Source organism: Fonsecaea multimorphosa, assembly GCF_000836435.1.
Source record: "Fonsecaea multimorphosa CBS 102226 unplaced genomic scaffold supercont1.1, whole genome shotgun sequence".
In the NCBI taxonomy this organism is placed as follows: Eukaryota; Fungi; Ascomycota; class Eurotiomycetes; order Chaetothyriales; family Herpotrichiellaceae; genus Fonsecaea; species Fonsecaea multimorphosa.
The window spans coordinates 1049701-1070850 of record NW_015971635.1 but is presented as its reverse complement, the minus strand read 5'-3'; the positions used below and the strand labels follow the sequence as shown (position 1 = coordinate 1070850).

At 53.2% G+C, this 21150-nt stretch overlaps 9 protein-coding genes across 9 annotated transcripts; 4 read left to right on the top strand and 5 right to left on the bottom strand.

Annotated features, from left to right (window-relative positions):
* Positions 1-600: 600 nt before the first annotated feature.
* Positions 601-1098, top strand: Z520_00406 (uncharacterized protein; the record flags this gene model as incomplete). The annotated part of the gene is made up of 3 exons (XM_016770927.1): positions 601-761; positions 837-1007; positions 1071-1098. 3 exons carry the CDS (start codon positions 601-603, stop codon positions 1096-1098), a joined length of 360 nt encoding a protein of 119 aa, XP_016637837.1.
* Positions 1099-2590: 1492 nt separating this feature from the next.
* On the top strand, positions 2591-4586 carry Z520_00405 (uncharacterized protein; the record flags this gene model as incomplete). Its single annotated transcript, XM_016770926.1, has 5 exons — positions 2591-2719; positions 2810-3386; positions 3446-3897; positions 3988-4295; positions 4415-4586. 5 exons carry the CDS (start codon positions 2591-2593, stop codon positions 4584-4586), a joined length of 1638 nt encoding a protein of 545 aa, XP_016637836.1.
* A 672-nt stretch (positions 4587-5258) lies between these two features.
* Z520_00404 (uncharacterized protein) lies at positions 5259-7118 on the bottom strand (the record flags this gene model as incomplete). The annotated part of the gene is made up of 1 exon (XM_016770925.1): positions 5259-7118. One exon carries the CDS (start codon positions 7116-7118, stop codon positions 5259-5261), a length of 1860 nt encoding a protein of 619 aa, XP_016637835.1.
* Positions 7119-8267: 1149 nt separating this feature from the next.
* Positions 8268-9353, bottom strand: Z520_00403 (uncharacterized protein; the record flags this gene model as incomplete). The annotated part of the gene is made up of 1 exon (XM_016770924.1): positions 8268-9353. One exon carries the CDS (start codon positions 9351-9353, stop codon positions 8268-8270), a length of 1086 nt encoding a protein of 361 aa, XP_016637834.1.
* A 584-nt stretch (positions 9354-9937) lies between these two features.
* Positions 9938-12102, bottom strand: Z520_00402 (uncharacterized protein; the record flags this gene model as incomplete). The annotated part of the gene is made up of 8 exons (XM_016770923.1): positions 9938-10089; positions 10157-10187; positions 10245-10405; positions 10483-10538; positions 10691-10818; positions 10883-11108; positions 11179-11205; positions 11261-12102. 8 exons carry the CDS (start codon positions 12100-12102, stop codon positions 9938-9940), a joined length of 1623 nt encoding a protein of 540 aa, XP_016637833.1.
* A 977-nt stretch (positions 12103-13079) lies between these two features.
* On the top strand, positions 13080-14312 carry Z520_00401 (uncharacterized protein; the record flags this gene model as incomplete). Its single annotated transcript, XM_016770922.1, has 1 exon — positions 13080-14312. One exon carries the CDS (start codon positions 13080-13082, stop codon positions 14310-14312), a length of 1233 nt encoding a protein of 410 aa, XP_016637832.1.
* Positions 14313-14944: 632 nt separating this feature from the next.
* Positions 14945-15499, bottom strand: Z520_00400 (uncharacterized protein; the record flags this gene model as incomplete). The annotated part of the gene is made up of 1 exon (XM_016770921.1): positions 14945-15499. One exon carries the CDS (start codon positions 15497-15499, stop codon positions 14945-14947), a length of 555 nt encoding a protein of 184 aa, XP_016637831.1.
* A 938-nt stretch (positions 15500-16437) lies between these two features.
* Z520_00399 (uncharacterized protein) lies at positions 16438-18036 on the bottom strand (the record flags this gene model as incomplete). Its single annotated transcript, XM_016770920.1, has 1 exon — positions 16438-18036. The coding sequence occupies one exon, from the start codon at positions 18034-18036 to the stop codon at positions 16438-16440; it is 1599 nt and encodes a 532-aa protein (XP_016637830.1).
* A 624-nt stretch (positions 18037-18660) lies between these two features.
* Positions 18661-21144, top strand: Z520_00398 (uncharacterized protein; the record flags this gene model as incomplete). Its single annotated transcript, XM_016770919.1, has 1 exon — positions 18661-21144. One exon carries the CDS (start codon positions 18661-18663, stop codon positions 21142-21144), a length of 2484 nt encoding a protein of 827 aa, XP_016637829.1.
* Positions 21145-21150: the final 6 nt, after the last annotated feature.

Genomic DNA, 21150 nt, shown 5'->3' with positions numbered 1-21150 from the left:
ACATCAACATATCGCAGATCCAGCTCGTTCGATCTCACACCACACCAAATCGATTGGAGAGCATGGGCGCCTTTTACCTATCGAGGAATCTTCTGATGTGGCAAGTGACGCCAACGGTATGCAGATCCGTGATCGTTTCGACTGGATATTTTAGCCGGACGGGTTTCAGCCTCGCTTCGGCAAAATACTCTACGAATACCCTGAGCATCTGAGCGGATATGCTCTCCTAACACCGAACAAAGGGACTCAGCAAGCCTCTGTACATCCTTCCCTAGGTGCTCAGTCCACACTGTAGTCTGGTCGCAGGCACGTGTATCTCCTCATTCGACCACAGCAGCTCACAGTTGTTATTTCTTTCGACATGGCCACGCAGCCACAATCGCACATGATGATGCGATGCTGTTCTTTTTTTCAGTAGTGATGTAATTTCTGGCGTGGCCACTGCACGGCATGGCAGCACTTCAAAAGAGCCAACAATCAATGAGTTGTAGGTATATTGGATATCTTTTGTCTGATCAAAAGCCTTGATATCCCTCGAACTCAATACCACACGCTTGTCAGATACCTCACGCAACATTAGAATCATTGCAAGACAGCACCATGTATCACTTCCAGAACAAGCCCAAGGAAAGGGCCATGTCGGTGGAAGACCGCGAAAACCATGCTGCGACGCACCACAACACGACCGAGGCGAACCTCAACAATGAGTCCATGAAGGTGGCCAAGGAAATCGCTGCAAGACGCGCCAGCAACGAGGTGGAGTAAGTCGTCCTTCCGAGCTCGGCATGGACTTAACATCAGAACGGAAACTGACTTGGTGTTCTTTTCTGACGCAGAATGAACCGAGAGGGCCATCCGAACCTGAAGTTTGACGTGGATCCACTTGAGCCAGACCACTCTCTGCCGCCGTCGCAGAGAACGCTGTATGCAAAGCAAGACCGCGAGGCGAAAGGCGAGGTACCATCACATGTTGCCGATGCGTCCACAGCAACGCGCAATGGTTCCATGTAAGCAGTTGGCCCATATGGACATTTCGTGTGCTGCAAGACGATGCTGACTTCGGTGAACAGCGTCGAGAAGGTGCAGAGGTTCGGATAAAGGAGCAGAAAGAAACAAAGACGGATGTGTGTGTAAGAGAAAGAATTGAGTGAGTGCGTCGGGTTGGATGGCATTGAACATTCCAAGTTCGCCCTCTCTTTTGTATATTATGTGCCAAGATACACGAGAATTAGGAGGGACAGCACTCTGAGCCATGCTTTGCTGCTTCTTCCTCTTTTTCATTAGACTTCCTTGTTCCATTGCTCAAAGGTAAACGGGGTTGGATGGCTACAATCTCATTCAACCCACGGTCCGTCGACGCATTGCTAGGATGGAGGCCTGGATCTGCTGGGTATTTGTTATGCAAGATCCAAGACAACCGGGATCTGGGATCTCCGGTTACAAGGGGGACGAATACTTAGTAAAAACAAAGGGGTGGGGCAGTTGTGGTCGTATTCATAAGACATGTCCTTTGCCATCCCTCTTTCGTGGAGGTCCAGAAAAGTCCTTAGTCAAATAATAAGAACATTGCTCTCATCCGGTGTTCGATAGTAGTACTCTAACAGCAAGACATTTGTCCTCTGCTGGCTGGACTGAGGATGTATATTGGAGACAGATAACGTGAACCTGGATTTTTGGTGGGGCAGCGCCGAGAGGTTCAGGGTCTGTACATGGACTGCGCGGGTGTTTGACGGCGGTACCTACTAGGTATGTAGATGCCTAGGTACTTGTATCGTAGGAGTCAAGTCCAGGCGATCGGCCATTCTCCGAATCAAAGCCTGTGCCCAGAGCATATCTCCATCGTACGTGCGTGGGACAGAAAGTGAGCAATGGGTCGACTCCTTGCTTTGTCGACGAGAGTGGTGTCTTTACATAGTGCACGCTGGCAGCCGTCACATCCAACCCATGCTATCACCCCGAAAACACAATAAAATATATAAGAGTGTTATGCATAGAGGCGACCAAACTCGATATCGAGGGGCAATCAGGCTGAAGTCTCCCCTCATTTTCGCTTATTATACTCCACAAACATGTGACCAGGTGCCGGCCTCAAGGTGGCCAGATGCTTCGTTCTCCTCTGGCATCTCCATACTACGTCCTTGGTTGCTCCGTCCCCTCCTCCTCCTCTTCCTCCTCCGCACACTGCGCCAAACCTCAAAGTAGCGCCACCCAGAAGATGGGGCTCCAACCAGCCTCAAAGTCACGAACTTCTCACAGGCGGACAAAAGCCCCACGCCCAGAAAAGCACACAAGTCCATTCTCCCAAAACCACCAAAGCCCTCGACCCTCTCACACCCAGTGGGACACATGCTGAATGAGGAGTGAACCTCGCACAAATGCCGAGACCTCACACACCGCATGGCGGCATGCCGATATGGATTATGGACTAATATCATGGATGTGCATCTTCGGACAGTTCAAGCTTTCCTCGTACAAATCCGTCCGGAGATCGCAATATAACCCAGCTCCCCTCCACAACCGCCTTGACATCACTTTGAACAATAAGGTGGTCTGAGACTTCTATACAATTTTCCAGAGCTAGTGATTCATCATGGCTATAATGCTTCATCTCCAAAATGCGGCCCCTAGTGCCAGTCAAATTGCTATTGGTCTGGCCTTTTTCGGGTTGCTGGCTCTGGTCGCCGACTATGCCCGGATGCTCCTTCTGCGGAGGAAGATGGTAAGAAGAACAGTTGCATCCCGATCTGCTTTGTTCGAGCATTTACCGAAAATCAGAAATTAAGTAGGCTAACAAGTTCCCCTTAAACAGCCTCCTGGACCGCTTCCGTGGCCGATAGTGGGCAACACGTTCCAATTACCAGACCACAAGCCGTGGATCTACTTTGAGGCTCTCGCAAAGCAGTACAAAACCCCCGTCATCACATACTGGATCGGACGGAGCCCTACAGTATGGATCTGCGATGCCTGGGCGGCTTCCGAGATGTTGGACAAGCGAGCGGGCATCTACTCGTCTCGACCTCGCATGGTCGTCTTCGGGGAGCTGTCCATGGGCCAGTCGAACATCGTCTCCATGTTCTACGGTGAGCGGTGGCGGTTGCACCGGAAATTAACCCACATGGGCGTCGGTCTGCAGCACGTTCGCAGCTACAGCGGATTCCAGAACAACGAGAGCAAAGTCGTGGCGCTGGATTTGGTCCGAGATCCCGCCGACTATGTCATGCATTTCGAGCGGTACGCCGCCTCGGTCGTGAGCATTATCGGGTTCAATCGTCGCATCAAGAGCAAAGAGGATCCCATCATCACCGAGGTCATTGCTGTCATGCAGAGAGCGGCGGAATTGAACGTGCCTGGCAAGACTTTCCCCATGTTGATGGAGACATTCCCCTGTAAGTTGGAGTTTCCCGGGTAGATCAAAGCAAAATTCAAATTCTGACCACGAAAATAGGGCTTTCCTACTTCCCCAACTGGATGGCACCTTGGAAGTGCGGCCTTGGAGCAGGAAAGGGGCGCGGTCGCTCATTCTACTACGCCCTGGCCGAAGAAGCCGTGCGCAAGAACAATGGCGATACATGCTACGCCAAGAAGATCTTCGACGAGGCGCCCAAGTATAATCTGTCCAATATGGAAATTGCCTCGCTCAACGGGAATCTCTTCGGCGCCGGCAGCGACACGTCGAGTTCCACTCTCATCACCTTCGTCCTGGCCTGTTGCGCTTTCCCCGAAGTCCTGCCCAAGGCGTGGGAGGAGCTTGATCGTGTGGTCGGATCGTACCGAAGCCCCAGCTTGGACGATGACCTGCCTTATATTCGCGCATTCGTGAAGGAGGTTTTCAGATGGCGATCGGTCGCGATCATCGGAGGCCAACCACACGCACCGATCCAAGACGATTATTACAGGGTAAGTGCCGACCGGTGGTTGAAAATTTGGAAATCATGTAACTATCAAACAGAACTATCTTGACTGACATACTCGGCTTAAAAATGGCAGGACTGGTACATCCCCAAGAACACCTGGGTGCAGGGCAACGTGTGGGCCATCCACCGCAACGAGAACGAGTTCCCGGAGCCCGACCGCTTCTGCCCCGACCGCTTCTTCGAGGACCACCCGCTCCACCGGCCCTTCCCGAACGAGAAGGGCTACATGACCTTCGGCTGGGGCCGCCGTGTCTGCAGCGGCCAGGGTCTGGCCGAACAGGGCACGTTTTTGACAGTCGCAAGACTGCTCTGGGGCTTCAACATCCAGAAAGCGCTGGACAAGGACGGCAACGAAATCCCCGTCGACATCTTTGCATACACGTAAGTCCTTGAATTATGCATGCATGCGTGGCGCAACCCTTCTTCGTTTTGTACAGTACAGAGTCTGTATATTTTGTGAGTGGATGGTTCTTTTAACATTTTGTAACTTTTACCCGCAGGAACGGCCTGAACATGCGTCCCGAACCGTTCGAATGCCGAATCACGCCGCGCACGCCCGAGATCAAGGAAACCATCGAGCGCGAGGGCAAGCAGGCCCTCGAGGAGCTGGCGCAGTATGATGGCGAGAGCCAGTACCGCATGAGCACCTTTTACCTTGAAGATAAAATGTAGATGATTTTTTTTTCGGATCCTCGAGGATGGGGAGGGGATACGAGAAGCAGAAGCAGAAGGAGGAGGAGGATTGTGAAAGATCTAAAGCTGTCCGCTAGGAACGGCAGAGAGGAAGTACGAGGTAGTGGCATCCATACATAGATATAAATGAAAAACCGTCCCGCTTTGAACGGTCCAGGGATTTGTGGATTTAAAAATTGATTATATGAATCTAGCATGTGTGGTGATAATGTCCTTCCCGACCTGTTTGATCAACGTTGTCCATATTAATACGTGCGCTCTCTCTCTCTCGAAGCAAGGCGCTGGCCTGCTAGATATTATACTTGATCATCACGCTGTTAGCTACTAGACGTACAGAACAGAGAGATAGATAGAGATAATCCCCAATGCCGCTGAACAGTGTGCTCGCCCTTGCAATTATCCCCCTTCCCTCACCCTGTGCGTCATCATATATCCCCGAATTCCTTGTGTCGTATGCAAAGCAGGACAAGCATGCCAAGTCAAGCCAGGTTGACAGACAGCACGGCGATGCGAGCGCTTGGTTCAGTCTGCAGAAGGACGAACTTTTTCCGTACATTTGCGACGGCGCCAGTAGCTGGTTGACAGAACGCCACCTTTTCTCGTCCCATCTCCTCCTCCTCCTCTCCTTTCTCCCGCCACTGATGGCCCTCGTCAAGGATGATTCAGGATATCGCGCCATCTCGACCACGGGATGATACTCACGCGCGGCTCCTTTTGGCGCAGCAGCTCGAGCAGGAAGACGTCCGTTTCCGGGTACCAGGGATACCGATGCAAAATGGTCGTTACTGACTGCTGGTGCTGCTGGTCTGAGACGATGATGCCGAGACGCTCGCAGACGTGGTGGAACTCGGTGGCCGGCCACGAAGAATACGGTATATCACCCCTCGCGCCGAAAATGTCATTGCCCATGGCGACCAGAAGCAAAAGCCACAGGTAATCGGCGTCTTGTGCCGGTTCAATCTCTCGCGCCAATGCCTGCGACACACTTGTCAGAACTTGCTCGATCTTCTGGCACGTCCTGCTGAAATTGTAGTTGTGCGGCAGATCCAAGAATTTGAAGTTCATAAACATCATCCCACACAGAGACGCCGCGGCCATCAAGGTTTGCTTGACCTTCTTTGCATCGTCTAGCTCTGGGGATTGTGCGAGTTCGGTCGCGTTCACGTATCCTGTCGTGCAATAGGCAGTAATAGCACTGCTCCGTCGGTTCATCCAATGGACGACCTCCTCTCGTAATTTCTTGTCGGTGACCTCGTCCACTATCCTCTTCGTATTGACAATCTCGTGGGCGCCCTCCAATATCTTCCACATGCTTTGATCGAATGCAGCCTCTGGGGTGGCGCTCTTGGCCCCGTCTGTCACAGCAATGCCATGCTTATTTTCCAGTTCTTGGAGAGCCTGGTCGAACGAATGCTGTGAGCGTGGTCCAGGGTCGTAACGTTCCGGCGATATCTCAGGTCTCTTCAACAATGCTATGGAGATCCACGCATCGCTGATCAAGAGCAGCTCTTGGGCATCCGGCAAAAATCCAGGTGTTGTCGACGCAATGGCCCAGAGGCCACGCAAATGGACCAGTGCTGATTCGTTATCGGAGGAGTGAAAGTCAAGTGAAATGAGAAGGCGAATCAATGTGGTGACGCTTGGGGAGAAGCCATGTTTCGCCAGCCTGTCTCGAAGAAGCGCCACAGCTTTGGCTTTATGCAATAGTTGCCGGGACCTCGAACTCTGGGAGTCATGCACCGAAAGCCCTCCACTTACAGCATAACCAGCGGCAAGGAGGGCATGGACTTCAGCTTCATCTGCAATAGTCTGGTCAAGATGAATGTTGGAACTAGAAGTGTCGCCTATTGGGGCTCTCCACAGTGCGTTCGTCTTTTCTGGCCAAGCCACAAACACGAAAAAGCGTTGAGCTAGACGGATGATCTCATGATGGTCCGGGGCAGCCAGAGACACCGCAGCTGCCGAGAAAGGGTCAGAATTACCCTTCCAGAACCCTAACGAGGGTCTATTGATCGCCAAAGCACGCCTGTTCCATGCCTCAGGCGGTACCGTTCGTTGTTGGTCGATATTTTCTTGGCTGCCCTCAAACGGGTAAACGGGTTGACTATTATGCTCGTCACCACGTATCCTTACGCCCGCCGAATGGCGTGCAGTGGCTCGCGAGGCGCTACCGTCATGTTGCAGTTGACTGGGGTCGGCGGGCGCCCGTGCAGGCCCCGGATGACCCTCGCCTGAGGCATCACTGGACGGACCAACCCCCGGGATGCGTGATGTTGCTGCTGGCAGGATCGTTCGTTGGGCTGCCACAGCCTTGCTTCCAGATGCGTGCAATCGCCTGAGCTTCTCCTCTTTCAACCACTTGCGATGTGTTTTGGATACATGCGATGATATAGTGAAACTCTCGTCTCGACTGCGGGTCAGGGTCTCGGAAGTCTTGTTGATGAATAGAAATGGGCCACCGTATGGCTTTCTGACCCTCGCATCGTCGTCTTCATTGTTGTCTTTGTCCATCGCCGTCTCGTTGTAGCCCGTGCAAGGCAACAGATCCTGAGGCCATCCATGTCACACGAGCTGGCTGATGACAAAGACGTTTCGATTAATATGGGCGGCGGATTGTGCTGGAGCCCTCGAGTGACGCTGATTGCATTCTGGAAGCTCCCCTGCATCAGACGGAATGTGACTTCGTGAGATTAGCCACGGATGGCCTGTAGGGGGACCGATCTCGTCATTGGGCCCGACGAGTTGGGAAGAAACAGCGAGAGGGCGAGGAGGTTGAGGCCTTTTCAAAAGAGGTTTGCCCACTTGCGCCCCAAGCTCTTGCCAAGGACAAGCACAAACCCCGTTCGTACAACCGACCACGATGGTCCAACAACATGCGCAAACCTCGTCAAACTCCTCCTTGAATACGCTGCAACTCTCTTTACAATCGAAAGGCCGATAGCACAGGCCCCCTGCAGCCCTGCTGGATGTGCAGGCAGTTTGCGGCAGCTCTGAGGAGAAAACCTATTCCCATTTCACGATGACAAGACGAACAACACGCTCTCGTGCCGTCTCGGGGACCAGCAGACGAATCGCTCCCCTCCCTCGTCTCCTCGTATTTTCCAAGTCTTCCCTGTCCAGTCGCAGCGTCTCCTCACAAATGCCGACTAAGTGATGCAACGCCTAGCGCCAATTTCAGTCCAGGCCACGACCCATTTCGGGAAAATGCCTGGGCCTTCTAGCAGGGATCAACACCTCAGTGGCTTGAGGATATCGGAGACATGAGATGCTTGCCGTTCTCAAAGAGGGTCATGCCATGGCCACAAAGCCATTCCGGCCGGATTTAAAAGAGATCAGATCTGAACTGAGATTGCTAAACGGGGGCATGACGATTCGCTAACACGAGCGAATGGGCACGAAGCACATACGAATAAGGCACCTCCTGGCGATGGATCCGCCGGCAACATGGTGCAAAGTATGCATGGCAAGCTACTGTCTTCTTCTCCTAACCTAACAAATTATAAACACAACCCTCCTAGAAGGCTCGGTTGGAACAACCGAAGTTGTCGCTATACTACCCTCACTGGTACCAAATACTTTGATAAAGTCCAATGGCTTCTACAAGGGAAACTAGACAAGCACTAGCGTGTTCGGTGTCTATCCTGTTGGCGAGCCTCTATATCAATTGTGGAGTTTTGACCATCCGCGCCCCTTCATTCGTGGCATCAGAACATTACCTACGTTGGACCCGACTTTCCTGGCGCTCTTCGACGCCAACTCTCTCGACAAATCAAAAGCATGCCTGAACCGTGATCTATCAAGACGGTATTCACAATCCCGTCCCGAGCCAGATGGAATCATTGGTGTATAGAAATGGGACGCATCGAAGCTTTCCGGCTGAGACGACACTGAGCGTGGCGAGAGGAGGCCCATGAGCTCGCTGTCGTTGTCGCTCCTGTTGTCAGTCTCATCAACATCCTCAACATATGATTTCTTCGCGGATGCGGCACCCTTAGCTCCTGTTCGTCCATCTCCTGCGGAACTGTACGTCGGTGTACCGTTCTTGCTCTTAATTTTCGGCTTTTCTTGTTCTTGTCCGGGCAACTTCGTCCACATGGGAGAGAAGATGGCAGATATTCTCATTCGTTGAGATGTGAGGCCGTAGACTCCCTCCGTCCCTTCCAGGCCTAGGGGAATCGACGTGCGCTCCTGTTCCTTCGATGTCACTTCGACCACTGCGGTGTCGCGCTTCGTTGGCACCGGGAAAACAGTCGACAGCCTCTTACTCCGGGCCTTGACGTCGGATACCAGATTCCTTCCACGCTCCTTTGCGCCTGAGAGCAACGACGTCCGCCGCTTCTTGCCGCCAACCTTGATGTGGAAGTCCAGCTTCTCACTTTCACGCTTATGCTTCTCGAGCTGCTCGCTTTCCAGTTGCGTCTCCTGCAGCCGCTGACCCTGCAGCTTTATGGCCTCTCGGATCTTCAAAATATATTCGGAAATTGCTTCAGGATCAGCTTGACTGGTTCTGTCGTCGTCTTGGGTAGCCTCAGCAGCCGCCAACGGTGCATGCGAGCATGGCAGGCAATGGTCGTCGTCTCCTGGCTCCGTAGATTCTTCTTGAATGGTGTTCATCCGCGACACTTTGTCCGTCGCCGCTCCTTGTGACTTGATATCTGACGTATTATGCAATGACTGAATGATTGGACAGGGTATCTCCAGGCCTGCCGATGCCGATAACGGCGACGATTGTCTGGGTGCACTCATGTAGAAAAGACAGGCTATTGAGGAAATGGAATTCGCACAACTAAATGAAACCAAAAATAAAACCAGGGAACGTGAGACTTTCAGAGAGCGAAGAGCAACCTGTACAGAGTTATATGTGCCATGGGATATAATAAGGAATTTCATCGACAATTTGTCGCACGTCGACAAATATAGAAACAAGAGACAATCCAGTTTTTTTCGAACAAAGAAAGACGTACCACCCAAACAACGAAGGAATAAAGTTGGCTGGACAGAGAATATAATTGTCGGGGTTTGCAACAACAGAACCATTCATTGTCTTTGTCGAAAAGAACAAATGAATTGCGATGGTCTCGAAATAGCTCGTTTCAGCCTTCCGGGCATTGGCCAGTTCCAGTCTTGCCGCGGTATGCATTGAGACGGACCGAATCCAATAATGCGCAGAAAAAAGTGAACCGGGTTGAATATACTTGAGCAACTGAAGACTGGGCTCCGGGACTAGAAATGGCATTTGTGGAATGGAACGCAGGTAGAACAGACCAGACGCGTCAAACCCCAAGTGGCTTGGCCTGAGGCCGTCGTCGTCCAGTGCGCGGTGCCGGGTTTCACGCGGCCATCGAGTTTCTGTATTCCTGCGCCGTCATCTCCACGTTCCTGCCCAGCATAATCACCTGCGGCCCGTCGTATTGTCTCCGCAGAAGCAGGTAGAAAGCGCCCATGATGATGGTCAGCCCGCCGAAGATGACGCACGTGTAGTCTGTATGAAGATCAGCTGGGGAAAGAAAACGGGAGCGGCTCTGGGGAGAGATTGGAAGAAGACTTACTCATCGTCTCGGCGTCGACGGGCATGGCGAACTACAAGAATCAGCGGTGAGCATCCCTATCTAGGGCTGTGGAAGTGGGGCAACGCACCGGAAAGCAGAAAATAACAATAAAGGCCATCATGAAGAGACACGATACGGCATTGACGACGAGGCCGATCGCGCCGGGCATCCAGAACGGGCCTGGCACAACTTTCGTTCGTCTGCATAGCAGATTCGGCAGTATCGCTGAGAGGTAGGAAGCCATCGAGACTGCTTGAGGGTCAGAAACTCTCCATGAAAAACAAAAAAATTGGATGCGGTCAAAGGGCAAGGTAAGGGAGACTTACGGACGATGTAAGAACTGGTGAAGGCGTTGAAGGCCGTGAGGTTTCCTACGTAGATGCTGCAGTGTGTTAGAGAAGGAGATACTTAAAGAGGAGAGTGAAGAGAAAAGAAGAGAGGAGAGGGAGAGAAAAAGGGGGGTGGGCGGCGGAGCGCGGAAAGCGGGTAAGCCAGTGGGAAGAAGGCCTCTTTTTTTGCTGCTTAGATACCTACCATCCGAGAACGGTGCAAATGACCGCACACAAAACAATCGAGTTTGCAGGGACTTTGAGACGCGGAGAGACCTTGGAGAAGAAGCCGGCGAAGGGGGTGGCGCGGTCACGGGCCAGAGTCCAGAAAATCTAGGTCACCATGAGTAAGAATCGTCCCTAAAGAGAGGAGCGGGAGATGGGTGACATCACTTACTCTCGAGGCTGTCAAATAACATCCCATGCACGCAATTGTCGTAGGTGCGAGAACAAGGAACAGCAATCCAATGGCGCCAGCGCTAGTCCCCGTGCCTTGTCGGTAGATTTCGCCGAGCGGGAAGACGTAGCCCGTGTCAAAGAGGCTGTCGAGGTCGGTGAGGCCGTAGAGGACTGCAATAAGAAAGAGCAGGCCGGTGAGGAAGCCGACAATATATTGCCAGAGCCTAGAAATGGGTCAATTGCACATCCAAAACAAAGCGTTGTAGCCTAAGGAGAAAAATGGGGGATTCTTACACTGCCATCGGAATGTTCCTGCTTGGACTGGGGGGACTTGTCAGTAGAGGAACTCCCTGGTCGCAAATCGATCAATACTAACTTTTGCATTTCTTCTGCCAAATGACTCGTGAGGTCAGGCACTCCGACAGCAAACGCCCCGTTCAGCATTCCGAGCAGAAACGCAAACCCCGAACTACTGTATCCCGTCAAATTGGTGAACTCGTCCCACACCTGATGAGAAGTGGCATATTCCCTATGCTGCACATGAGGCATGACCGCTGAAACAATCACCGTGATCAAAAAGCCGGCAATGATGAAGAAGCCACCAATTTGCTCCAGCAGGGGAATGGCCTTGTTGAAGAAGAGCACCACCGCCGCGAAAAGCCAGGCACAGAACAGGAAGACCACAAAGACCTGCCATCGCTGGTACTCGTAATTCGAAGCGTTGAGCTGGGCCATGGTGATGATAATGGCTGCCGTGATCTGCAGAGTCACGGCCGTGGCGAAGATCCAGGCAAAGAAGTTCCACCATCCTGCCAAGTATCCGCATATACGTCCATAGCGTGGACCAGCAGTGACCGTGGCCCAGTGATAGACTCCCGCAGAGGAAGGAATGGCGGACGCGAGTTCGGCGACGCTGGCTGCGATGAACCAGTAGAAGACGGAGACGACGATGAATTCGTAGATTATGCCGGTGGGCCCGCCGTTGAAGATGGCCACGGCGATAGTCCCGGCCAGAGCTATCCAGACATTGCCGGTGGTGATGGCTGTCGAAATAATGCTGAAGGAGCTGAAGAGGCGGTCGAGTTCTTGTTTATGGCCAGAGGCGTTGATCAGATCATCGTCTCGGACGTCGAGCAGACTCGAGCGACGCCTTGCGCCAGATGCTACCGACTTCCTTACACCGCCCGGATGGTCGTTTGTGACCTTTTCCTGCTCCATTGCAGCTCAACGAGGGCAGAAATTGAACAAAAAACAAAGATCCAGAAGCACCTACACCTTACATAGTATGCACTTTTAAGAGACGTCGAGGACGTGTATATCGCAGGCCGATCTTTCAGCGATGATGCAAGAGCAAAAAGCTTCGTCAATCACCAATAGATTTTTGTCGATAAGGGAGTTGATTTTTCCACCCTTGAGCCTAGCAAAAGATAAGCACGTAACAGGCGAGCCTGGCAGTTTGCCCCGATGGGTCATGATCCAGGATGTTTAGCTCCATATACTCTAATTGACTCCTTCGAGCTTGTGCATGAAGAGGGAATAGGGTGCAAGGTGGAGGCGTTGGGACAAGCTTCCTGGGGACTCAGCTTGGTCATCGTAGAGTTGTCCTGACACAGCGACCTTGGCTCCATATGCCGTCTTTTTGCTTCGATACCCAGTGGCAGTGATATTGTTCTTTGACTCGAGGATGAGGAGAGATGGGTCGACGAAGTACGAGAAGGATTTACATAATAATTGCAGGTGGCATACTACCTTAGGCGCAATGGAATTGTGTGCCGAGCCCGCCCAAGCTTTCTCCGAAAGAGGCATCTTTGCCGTCAAAGCAACATCAATCGTCGGTCTCTTTACTTGAGGCTGGTCGGTGCCTCGTGCAATTGGTATCGAACTATCTTCAAGGCTGAGGGGAGGCCATCATTGCCAAGGACCTATATATGATGAAATCCCAGGTTTCCAGAACTCTCCACACGGCCTACAAGACTCCGTCTCAAGGCAATGGACGCGTGAGGCAGGGCTTGAGGCACCTCACAACGGCGGGGGCATGTTCGAGAGCGACGATCTCTTCTTGCGCGAAGAGTCGACCCTGGCACCATACAAGCCGACCATGTCAGATCCCTACAGCCTCGTGGTGCCGCAGACATCAAAGCACATCCGCACCAACACCAAGTAGCACCGCCCTTCCGCGCGTTCTCGTCAATGACATGACAAACCAAGAACTCATCGTCGACTTTAACACGGGAATCGCATTGCGCTATCCGTCCTTCTGGCTCAGAGACCACTGTCCCTGTTCGGAATGCCAGCATCCCAGCACTCACCAGCGGCAACTCGACACTTTTGCCATCGACCCGGAGGTCAAAGTCTCGAGCGTCCAGTCCACGCCGGAGGGATTGGAGGTCACTTGGCCTGGAACGGCGACGGCGACACCAGCATCTGGAAGTGCAGACGCCATATCTACCACCGGCGGGGAAGCGAGACACAGGAGTCTGTATTCGTGGGAATGGCTTCAGACTCATCCCCCATTCACACAAGCCACCAACAAGACTGCTGCGTCAGCGGTGCCCAAGAGAAAATGGACACACGTGTCTCCTTCGTCGCCGTCCCTGCCTCGAGTGCCCTACCCATCAATCATGGACACCTCGTCCACGTTAGGCCTGGCACAATTTCTCGAATCAATCCACACCTACGGCCTCTGCTTCATCCCTTCCACTCCGCCGACCCCAAGCGCAACGCAATCCCTCGTGGAACGCATCTCCCACATCCGACCCACCCATTACGGCGGCTTCTGGGACTTCACCTCGGAGCCCAACCCGATCGACACGGCGTACACGGACGATTACCTACCACCACACACCGACACGACCTACTTCACCGACCCAGCGGGCTTGCAGCTCTTCCACTGCGTGACACCCGCAGACAAGGGCGGCGAATCGACCTTTGTGGACGGCTTCGCGGCCGCCGCGCATCTTTACGAGAAATTCCCCCAGCACTACCGCGCTCTTGCCACGTACCCGGTCCTGTCGGCGGCGCTGGGCTCGTCGGCGGGGGAATTCTACAACACGGCCAACTCGCTCCAGGGCTACCCTGTACTGGTACACTCGTCCCCACCAGGCCTGCACCAAGGTCCCAGTCCGACCTCGCTGGTCCAGGTCCGTTGGAACAACCTAGACCGGGTGCCGCCGACCTCTTCTCCCTTCCCGAACCACACGGCCCTCAAGTCCTGGTACGCGGCGGCGCGCGAATGGAGCCGCATCCTCGAGAGCCCCGAGTTTTTGATCACCGTGATGCTGCGGCCAGGCGAGCCCGTCATCTTCGACAACTGGCGCGTCCTGCACGGCCGCTTGGGCTTCGAGGGCAAGAGACGCGTGTGCGGCGCGTACGTGGGCATGGACGATTTCCGTGCAAAATGCAGAGGCTTGGGCCTTGTTGAAGTATAGCAGATGGCACATCGAATTGTCCTCCCTGCCATGCCATCATGACTGTATATAGCCCGTGCACAAAATCGTTATCTCCACTCCCGCCGCACAGTTTCCTTTTGGAAAGCAGAAAACCGGCCCTGGGGCCCATGGCGGCAGATTGTCAAGGACTGGAGAGAAAAAAAGGGGAACACAAAGTCAGGAAAATCAATCAATCAATCAACCAAGCGGTCGAATGTCATTCGAATTATCATTATCCCCTTGTGAGCTTGATTCCGGACCTTCGATATCCCCAATTTCCAGCCCTGCGGCCCCCCGAACAATCAACACGTCTGTCTGCACGTATGTCCGTTGGTTTTCCATTCCATATCCAGGTGCTTGCTTTGCCGTGTCCTCGTACGAACACCATGCCAAAGCCCAATGTCCATCCCTCAACGGCACACTGTCACTGCAGGTGGGTGTCTGTCGTGTAGAATTCTGATTCGAATCCCCTTTTTTACAGCACACTCGTCTCGTCTCCGTTCACCAATGTTCATCTTTGAGTTTGTTGTTCTTTGAGAGCAAAATCCATCCGTCGTCTCGAAACCGTCGCTGGGTCATTTCGTCATTTGACTTTATGTCACTTGTTCTTTATTTTTAGGACCGGACCATTTTTAGATGGAGAACAGCTGCTCCCACTCGCCGATGCGGCGGAAGTTGAGGTACATGTCGTAGACGGTGCAATCCATCCCCTGGTCCGCGTCCAGCTTCTTGCGGTGCTCGGCCATGCGCACGATCTCATTGTGGCGCATCTCCACCAGCGCTTGCAGCCCGTTGCGCTGCTGGCGGATGATGTAGATCTCGGTGTCGAGCTGGCGCAGGAACGACGGCGAGACGCGCGGTTTCATGTTGTAGTAGTACGCCGCGCGCGAGCAGTAGTCCTTGATCTCTTGGTTGCGGGCCACCACCGTGCGGCGCAGGTGGTCCAGCGCGCTGAGCTGTTGGTTGAGCAGGCCTTCGATGGCGCTGCGGTCGTCCGGGAGGGGATCGGCGGGGATGTTTTGCGGGTCGTAGTACCTTGACGAGTCTGTCGACGCGTCGCTCTTCTTGCTGTCGTTTGTGGCTGCGCGCTTCAACGACGAGACGAACGACTTGATGCTGTTGAGGCTGGGGCTGTTGTTCCCTTCTCCGTCGCCGTCGTTGCCGCGCAAATTCTCCGTAGAAGACATCTTTGATGATGGTGATGGTGATGGTTGTGGTGGTGGTGGTTGTTACTTTTGTTCCTGCTTGGCCTCGAGCCTTTGTTTGTGAAACTTGTTTTTGACTGAGGATTTTGGTGGAAGGTGTCCCGGCCGGCATCGTCTGGAGGTCTGGTCGAAATTAGCGGTTGCCTCTAACGATATTCAAGTGACAAGTTGGTGGTGACGTCCTCGCTGAGTCTGTCAACTCCCAGTACAACATCTGGAGGCCAAGCGGACGTCGCCATCAACAGCCGAGTTAGTGTTGACGATGGGTTGGGCGTACGCTCTTCTTCCACAGGACACGTGCAAGACACAACACCCTTTCCGTGAAGAAACGAGGTCATTGACCAGGCGGTCGTCTCACTGCCATTAGAGAGGCTGGGGGGATTTCACATAATGGCCCGTTTCCACCAGGGAGGGGTTCGAGGATGACTTCACTAACATCAGACGACTGGCAACACTATTTGTAACGAGGGTGTAGTCATCCTTCGTCGAAGGGGGTGGTGTATCTGTCTCCGCAACGTCCGGATAAACGCTGGCCACAAGTTGAGTGGGAAGAGGTTTTCGCCTGTCCCACAACGATTCGAGAAGAGTTGGCAAGTAGCCCGTATGCTTGTGGATGATGACGTTGTCGACGATATGAAGGGAGAGGGACAAAAGATCCATGAGAGGAGAAGGCAAAGGGAGAGCTGTTTGTTGGTATCCCGATACAAAGAGAAGTAGGTAGTGCACGACATTAGACAGATGAAGGAATGTTTTGTCTACTCGTTTCACTATCGTCGGCGTGGGCGGGCAGAAAAGACCTATCGCCCCCGACGACGAAACGGTGAAACAACGACAACAACATACATCCGAAATGTCCAACCACCGCCGTATCAGGAAAGACTGATGGCCAACAACAGTCAATTGCTCCCCAGACGCTTGGTTCAACCCCATCCTGCTAGTGTCCAGCTGGTTCTCTCGCCGCCTTTCGTTGCTGTGCTGCGCTGTTGATGAAGCGCACCGGGATCTAGATCCCGGTGTGCCCCGGCCAGTCCATGAGAGAGGAATCTCTCCCTCTCGATTTCAACAAAGGATTTCGCCTTCAAACTGGCAACAAGACTCGCACCGGCCCATGGGCCAAGAGATTCGACCTGCCGCAGGATGGCAGCAACAGGCTGGTGCGCATCCTTGGATCTCTGTTTGTAAAGCCGTTCCTCAACAAAGTCATCAGGTCCCGGAGGGTTGAGGTCATGCCGAGCATCGGCCGGAACAGCCCTCCCCTGAGCAAGTTCTGCAAGGCTACTCCGCTTGACTTTCATATGCTTCCCTCGGACAGGAGTCCATCCGTGCTCGCTGATGATGGTGTTGGTTGCGTCCAATACTTGTTGCGATAAGCCTGCCACAAATGAACCCCTCCCTGAGAAGATGATCCTTGACATGCAAATGCTCCGAGCATCCGACGACAGGGCCAGGAGCGTTGTGTACAAAAGTTGACTAATGGATTGTTCATGATCGTCTCGGTGTTCTTCGGTCTTTGGTGTGACTAGGGTGTCGAAAGATGCTTCACACAATGCGTGCTTGGAGACAGGGATAGGTCGAGTCGACGTTTCCGTTGGCCAGTCGATCACCATACTTGCAGTATCGACGCCGAATGCGTCAGTATGTTGTTGGTCCTCGAGATCCATCGCCTTTGTCCTGGCTGAAAGATCCTCTTCCGTGCTGGGAAATAATGCATGACATGCACCAGCACGATCCAAGAATTCCTCGACAAAGTCAAAATCCATCACGAGCGAATCACGAATCGACTCGTCCTGTTCCTTTTTGACACTCTCTAATAGTGCTCCAATCTTCATGGTCAAGGCCTTCATGGCGCGCACACTCCGGCGAACGTGGATTTCTCGATACTCGTAGATTGCCGTAATCACCGTCTCCTCCCAGCCCACTTCCACGACGAGACCCGATCGTAACCCCGCCCCAACAACGGACATGGTCGGTGCCGGCAACAGCGTGATAGTAGAGTACTTCCACCGTTCAAATAGCAGCGTCAGAGCTGTCGAAAGTACAGGATGGGGCACTAGCGAGGGCAAGACCAGCACCAAGCGCGCAGTACCCGCGTCCACTAACAGATATTTGTTGTACGCCTCCCGGACTGCGCGTTCCAACTTATCCTCAAGCAGACCCAAATCGACATCCCTCAAATCATTTCTCCACAACTCATACTCCTTGCTCTTCATTGCGAGATCTTGCCTGCGTCTTCTGAACCCTGGCAGAAACGACCGATAGTCCCCCACTCGCTTGGAACTCTGTGAGGTGAAAGGTACGAAACATTGTGGGCCACTTTCGCCCTGAAAACCGGCACTGAGGCCGCGAGGATCGAGCTCGAGGATAATGGGATCCTCTTCGGCACGAAAAGGGTACGAGCCCGGCGAAGACTGGGCGGAGGAGACAAAACGACCGGTGGGCGTGTGAGGACTGCCGGCTTGCTGGCGTGAAGACGCCTCGCGGAGACTTGGGCGGATGGCGGAGGCGACGGTGGATGCCATTGCTCGGTCTATTTGCTTGTCGTCGCCTCCACCTCCCGTGCAAGTGTGCAAGTGTGCAAGTGCTGGACTGTTGGACAAAGCTGGATGCAAAGAAAATGGTTCACGACGTTAGGCCCTCGTCGTTCAAATCTCTTAGGACGCGGTTGTGCTTGACCAATCGGAAACGTGATATTTTGCTTAGTCATTTTCCTCTCCTGACTCGGAAGACGACTGTTTTCCTCGCAGCATCTTGCTCTGAGTGACCAGGCAGCCCAAGCACAAATACTCCCATATCAATATGCTGTAGCTCCTATCTTCTCCAGGCCACGAACGAGCCTGCCGCTTCATGAAAGGAATCTTTATCGGACCTCGCAGTTTCCTGTGCCATGTCCGAAGTTTTGCCGGTGCTTTAGTTGTCGTGGATGTCAACAAATAACTCTAATTGGAAGAATTGCATCCCTTTCAACCAGCCTCGATGCCGTCGAGAGAAGACAAGAGATACTGAGAAGCATCAGTCTACCCCAGGGGCCATTCAGATGCGAAGAGAATTTGTGGTCGAGGAATATGGGAATTCCCGGGTAAGTCAAGCATGCCTTCCACATGTCCTGAGAGCACTGGGCGTAAAGCCCGTACAAGTGCTTGCCTATGGGGACGCAAGAGATTTCCAGCGGAGAAGAAAGAACCAACCCTCACTCCGAGCCAAGTCCTATACTAATCTTGATGTTTGTTGCCCATGTCAGCCTCTTGAAAGAAATCGGCAAAGGCGAACGCATTGCTCTTTCCCGCCTCTCCATCGAGCATCTGCAGAAACAATCTCGGCCTCTTCGAATCGCTATTGACGCAGCGATCTGGAATTTCCAGACCCAGCACGGCGGGCAAGGTGGGAAAAACCCAGCCCTTCGGACACTCTTTTACCGCCTTGTGAAGTTACTAGCCTTGCCCATCCAGCCCGTGTTTGTTTATGATGGGAAGAATAAACCCCTCACAAAAAGGGGACGCACTGTGGCGAAATGGTACGGAGGATGTGTCGAGAGCGAGATGTCGAAGGCTCTAGTTTCCTTGTTTCGGTTCCCGACGCACGTGGCGCCTGGGGAAGCCGAGGCGGAATGTGCTATGCTTCAACGGGAAGGGGTCGTGGATGCGGTTATGACGCAGGACGTTGATGCCATCATGTTTGGTTCTGGCCTTACGCTGAGGGATTGGTCAAAGGAGGGAAATGGGAAGGGGAACCATACACCCACCCACGTGAGCGTTTTGGATTTGCCGCGAATCAAGGACCTGAGCGGGCTAGATCCCGAGGGAATGGTCCTAGTAGCGCTTTTGAGTGGTGGTGATTACGACGAGGGTGTCGGTGGGATTGGATCTATGTTGGCATGCGAAATTGCGAGAGCAGGGTTTGGGAGTGATCTCCTGGAACTAGTTAGGAACGGAGGCGAAGACGGGATTAGGGAGTGGAGGGAAAGGTTGCAATTCGAGCTGGAGACCAACGAGAGTGGCTATTTCAAGACGAAGAGGAAATCGATCCGGATCCCCGACAGTTTTCCAGACAGGAAAATTTTGGGATATTATATGAACCCGGCTGTGACACCATCGAGCGAAGTGAAGAGTCTGGAAAGGAAATGGATTAACACATGGGACGGAGAAATCGATATTCAAGCCCTCCGGGACTATACGGCTGAAATGTTCGAATGGATGTATAAGCCGGGTGCTTGGAAATTTGTGCGAGCTATGGCGCCGGCTCTTCTTGCGGACCGGCTACGACGCGGAGCGGCAACATCGTATCTTACATCTGTCGACCAAATCACCGAACGGAGGCAGCATTTCGTGAGTGGTGGCATTCCAGAACTCAGGGTCACAGTGATTCCAGCCAACATCGTCGGACTCGATCTCGATGCAGAAAAGGACAGCCCAGAGTATCTGCAGCTCCTTGCCGAGGAAGAGAATGAAGGCGCTGAAGGGGAAACAGAAAAAGCAGAGATGGACGACAATGCTCCCCTGAGTCCGTCTAAGAAGCGCAAATCTCCTCCCTGGCTGCCTGATGCGCCAGAGAAAATGTGGATTGCACAGACAATCGTCGAGATCGGGGCTCGAGAGCACGTCGAACAATGGAAACGGATCCAGTTCGAGATCAATAATGATCCCAAGAGGTTTGCAACACGGAAATGTCCCAAGAAGAAGGAGGTGCGAAAGCCGAAACAGGCTGGAGGTATGCAGCCTGGGGCTCTTTTGAGCTACGTTGTCCCTGCGAACGAGTCCAGCGAGCCTGAGACCAATATTGCAAAACCCATCACATCGCCCCGCCCTCGCCCTCGCCCAAAAGCCAATACCGGTGCACCACGAAGACCCAAGTCGCCCGAACTCAAACCAAGCCAGCTAGAGGAAGGGCACCCACCGACGATGTTGGGTTATTTCAAGTCGGTCAAGGGCAGTCAACCTTCGCAGGATACAATATCATTGCACGACAGTTCATCATTTGATCTTGTCAGATCTGGTGGCGGCAAGGAGGATGACCCATTCATGCTCAGCGATGAAATCCGGGGAGACAAACATTCAAGGCCGTCAACTTCGAGCTCAGCGGAAACAGCACGGCCGAAAATTTTAGCGACTGTGACACAGGGAGAAAACCTATGCGGCAGCGCTGTAAAAGAGACAGCGCTCACCATCTCTTCGCCAGACGGGAGAGATTCCGACTCAGCAGTAGACCACCAGCCAGGACAGGAAGGTTTGGATCCGGACAACACATTGAGCAATGTCACGCGGCGCACGCCCAGAAAGCGAGCGAATAAGTACCGAATGCTTACCGAATCCGGAGCACCGAATGGGAGTATGACCCAACCTCAGCGGCGTATCGCGAGTTTCTTCAAGCCATATGTACGGAAGAAAGCACCGCCAGCTAAAGGTGCATCGACCGAAGAAGAAATCAAAACAATTGAAGCTCTGCCCGCGTTGACGCTGGGAGTGTCGGCAAATTCCTCTGCGGCCACGCACATCCATGCGATTGCACGGTCGAGCCTGCCTGGCACCTGGAGAGAAGTCGAGTGCGAGTCGGGCCCGAGCACTCAGATAGACCCATCTCTACCATCAACTCGTCCTCCTCGGGTGAGTATAATCGACCTAACTTCCGACTGAAGAAGC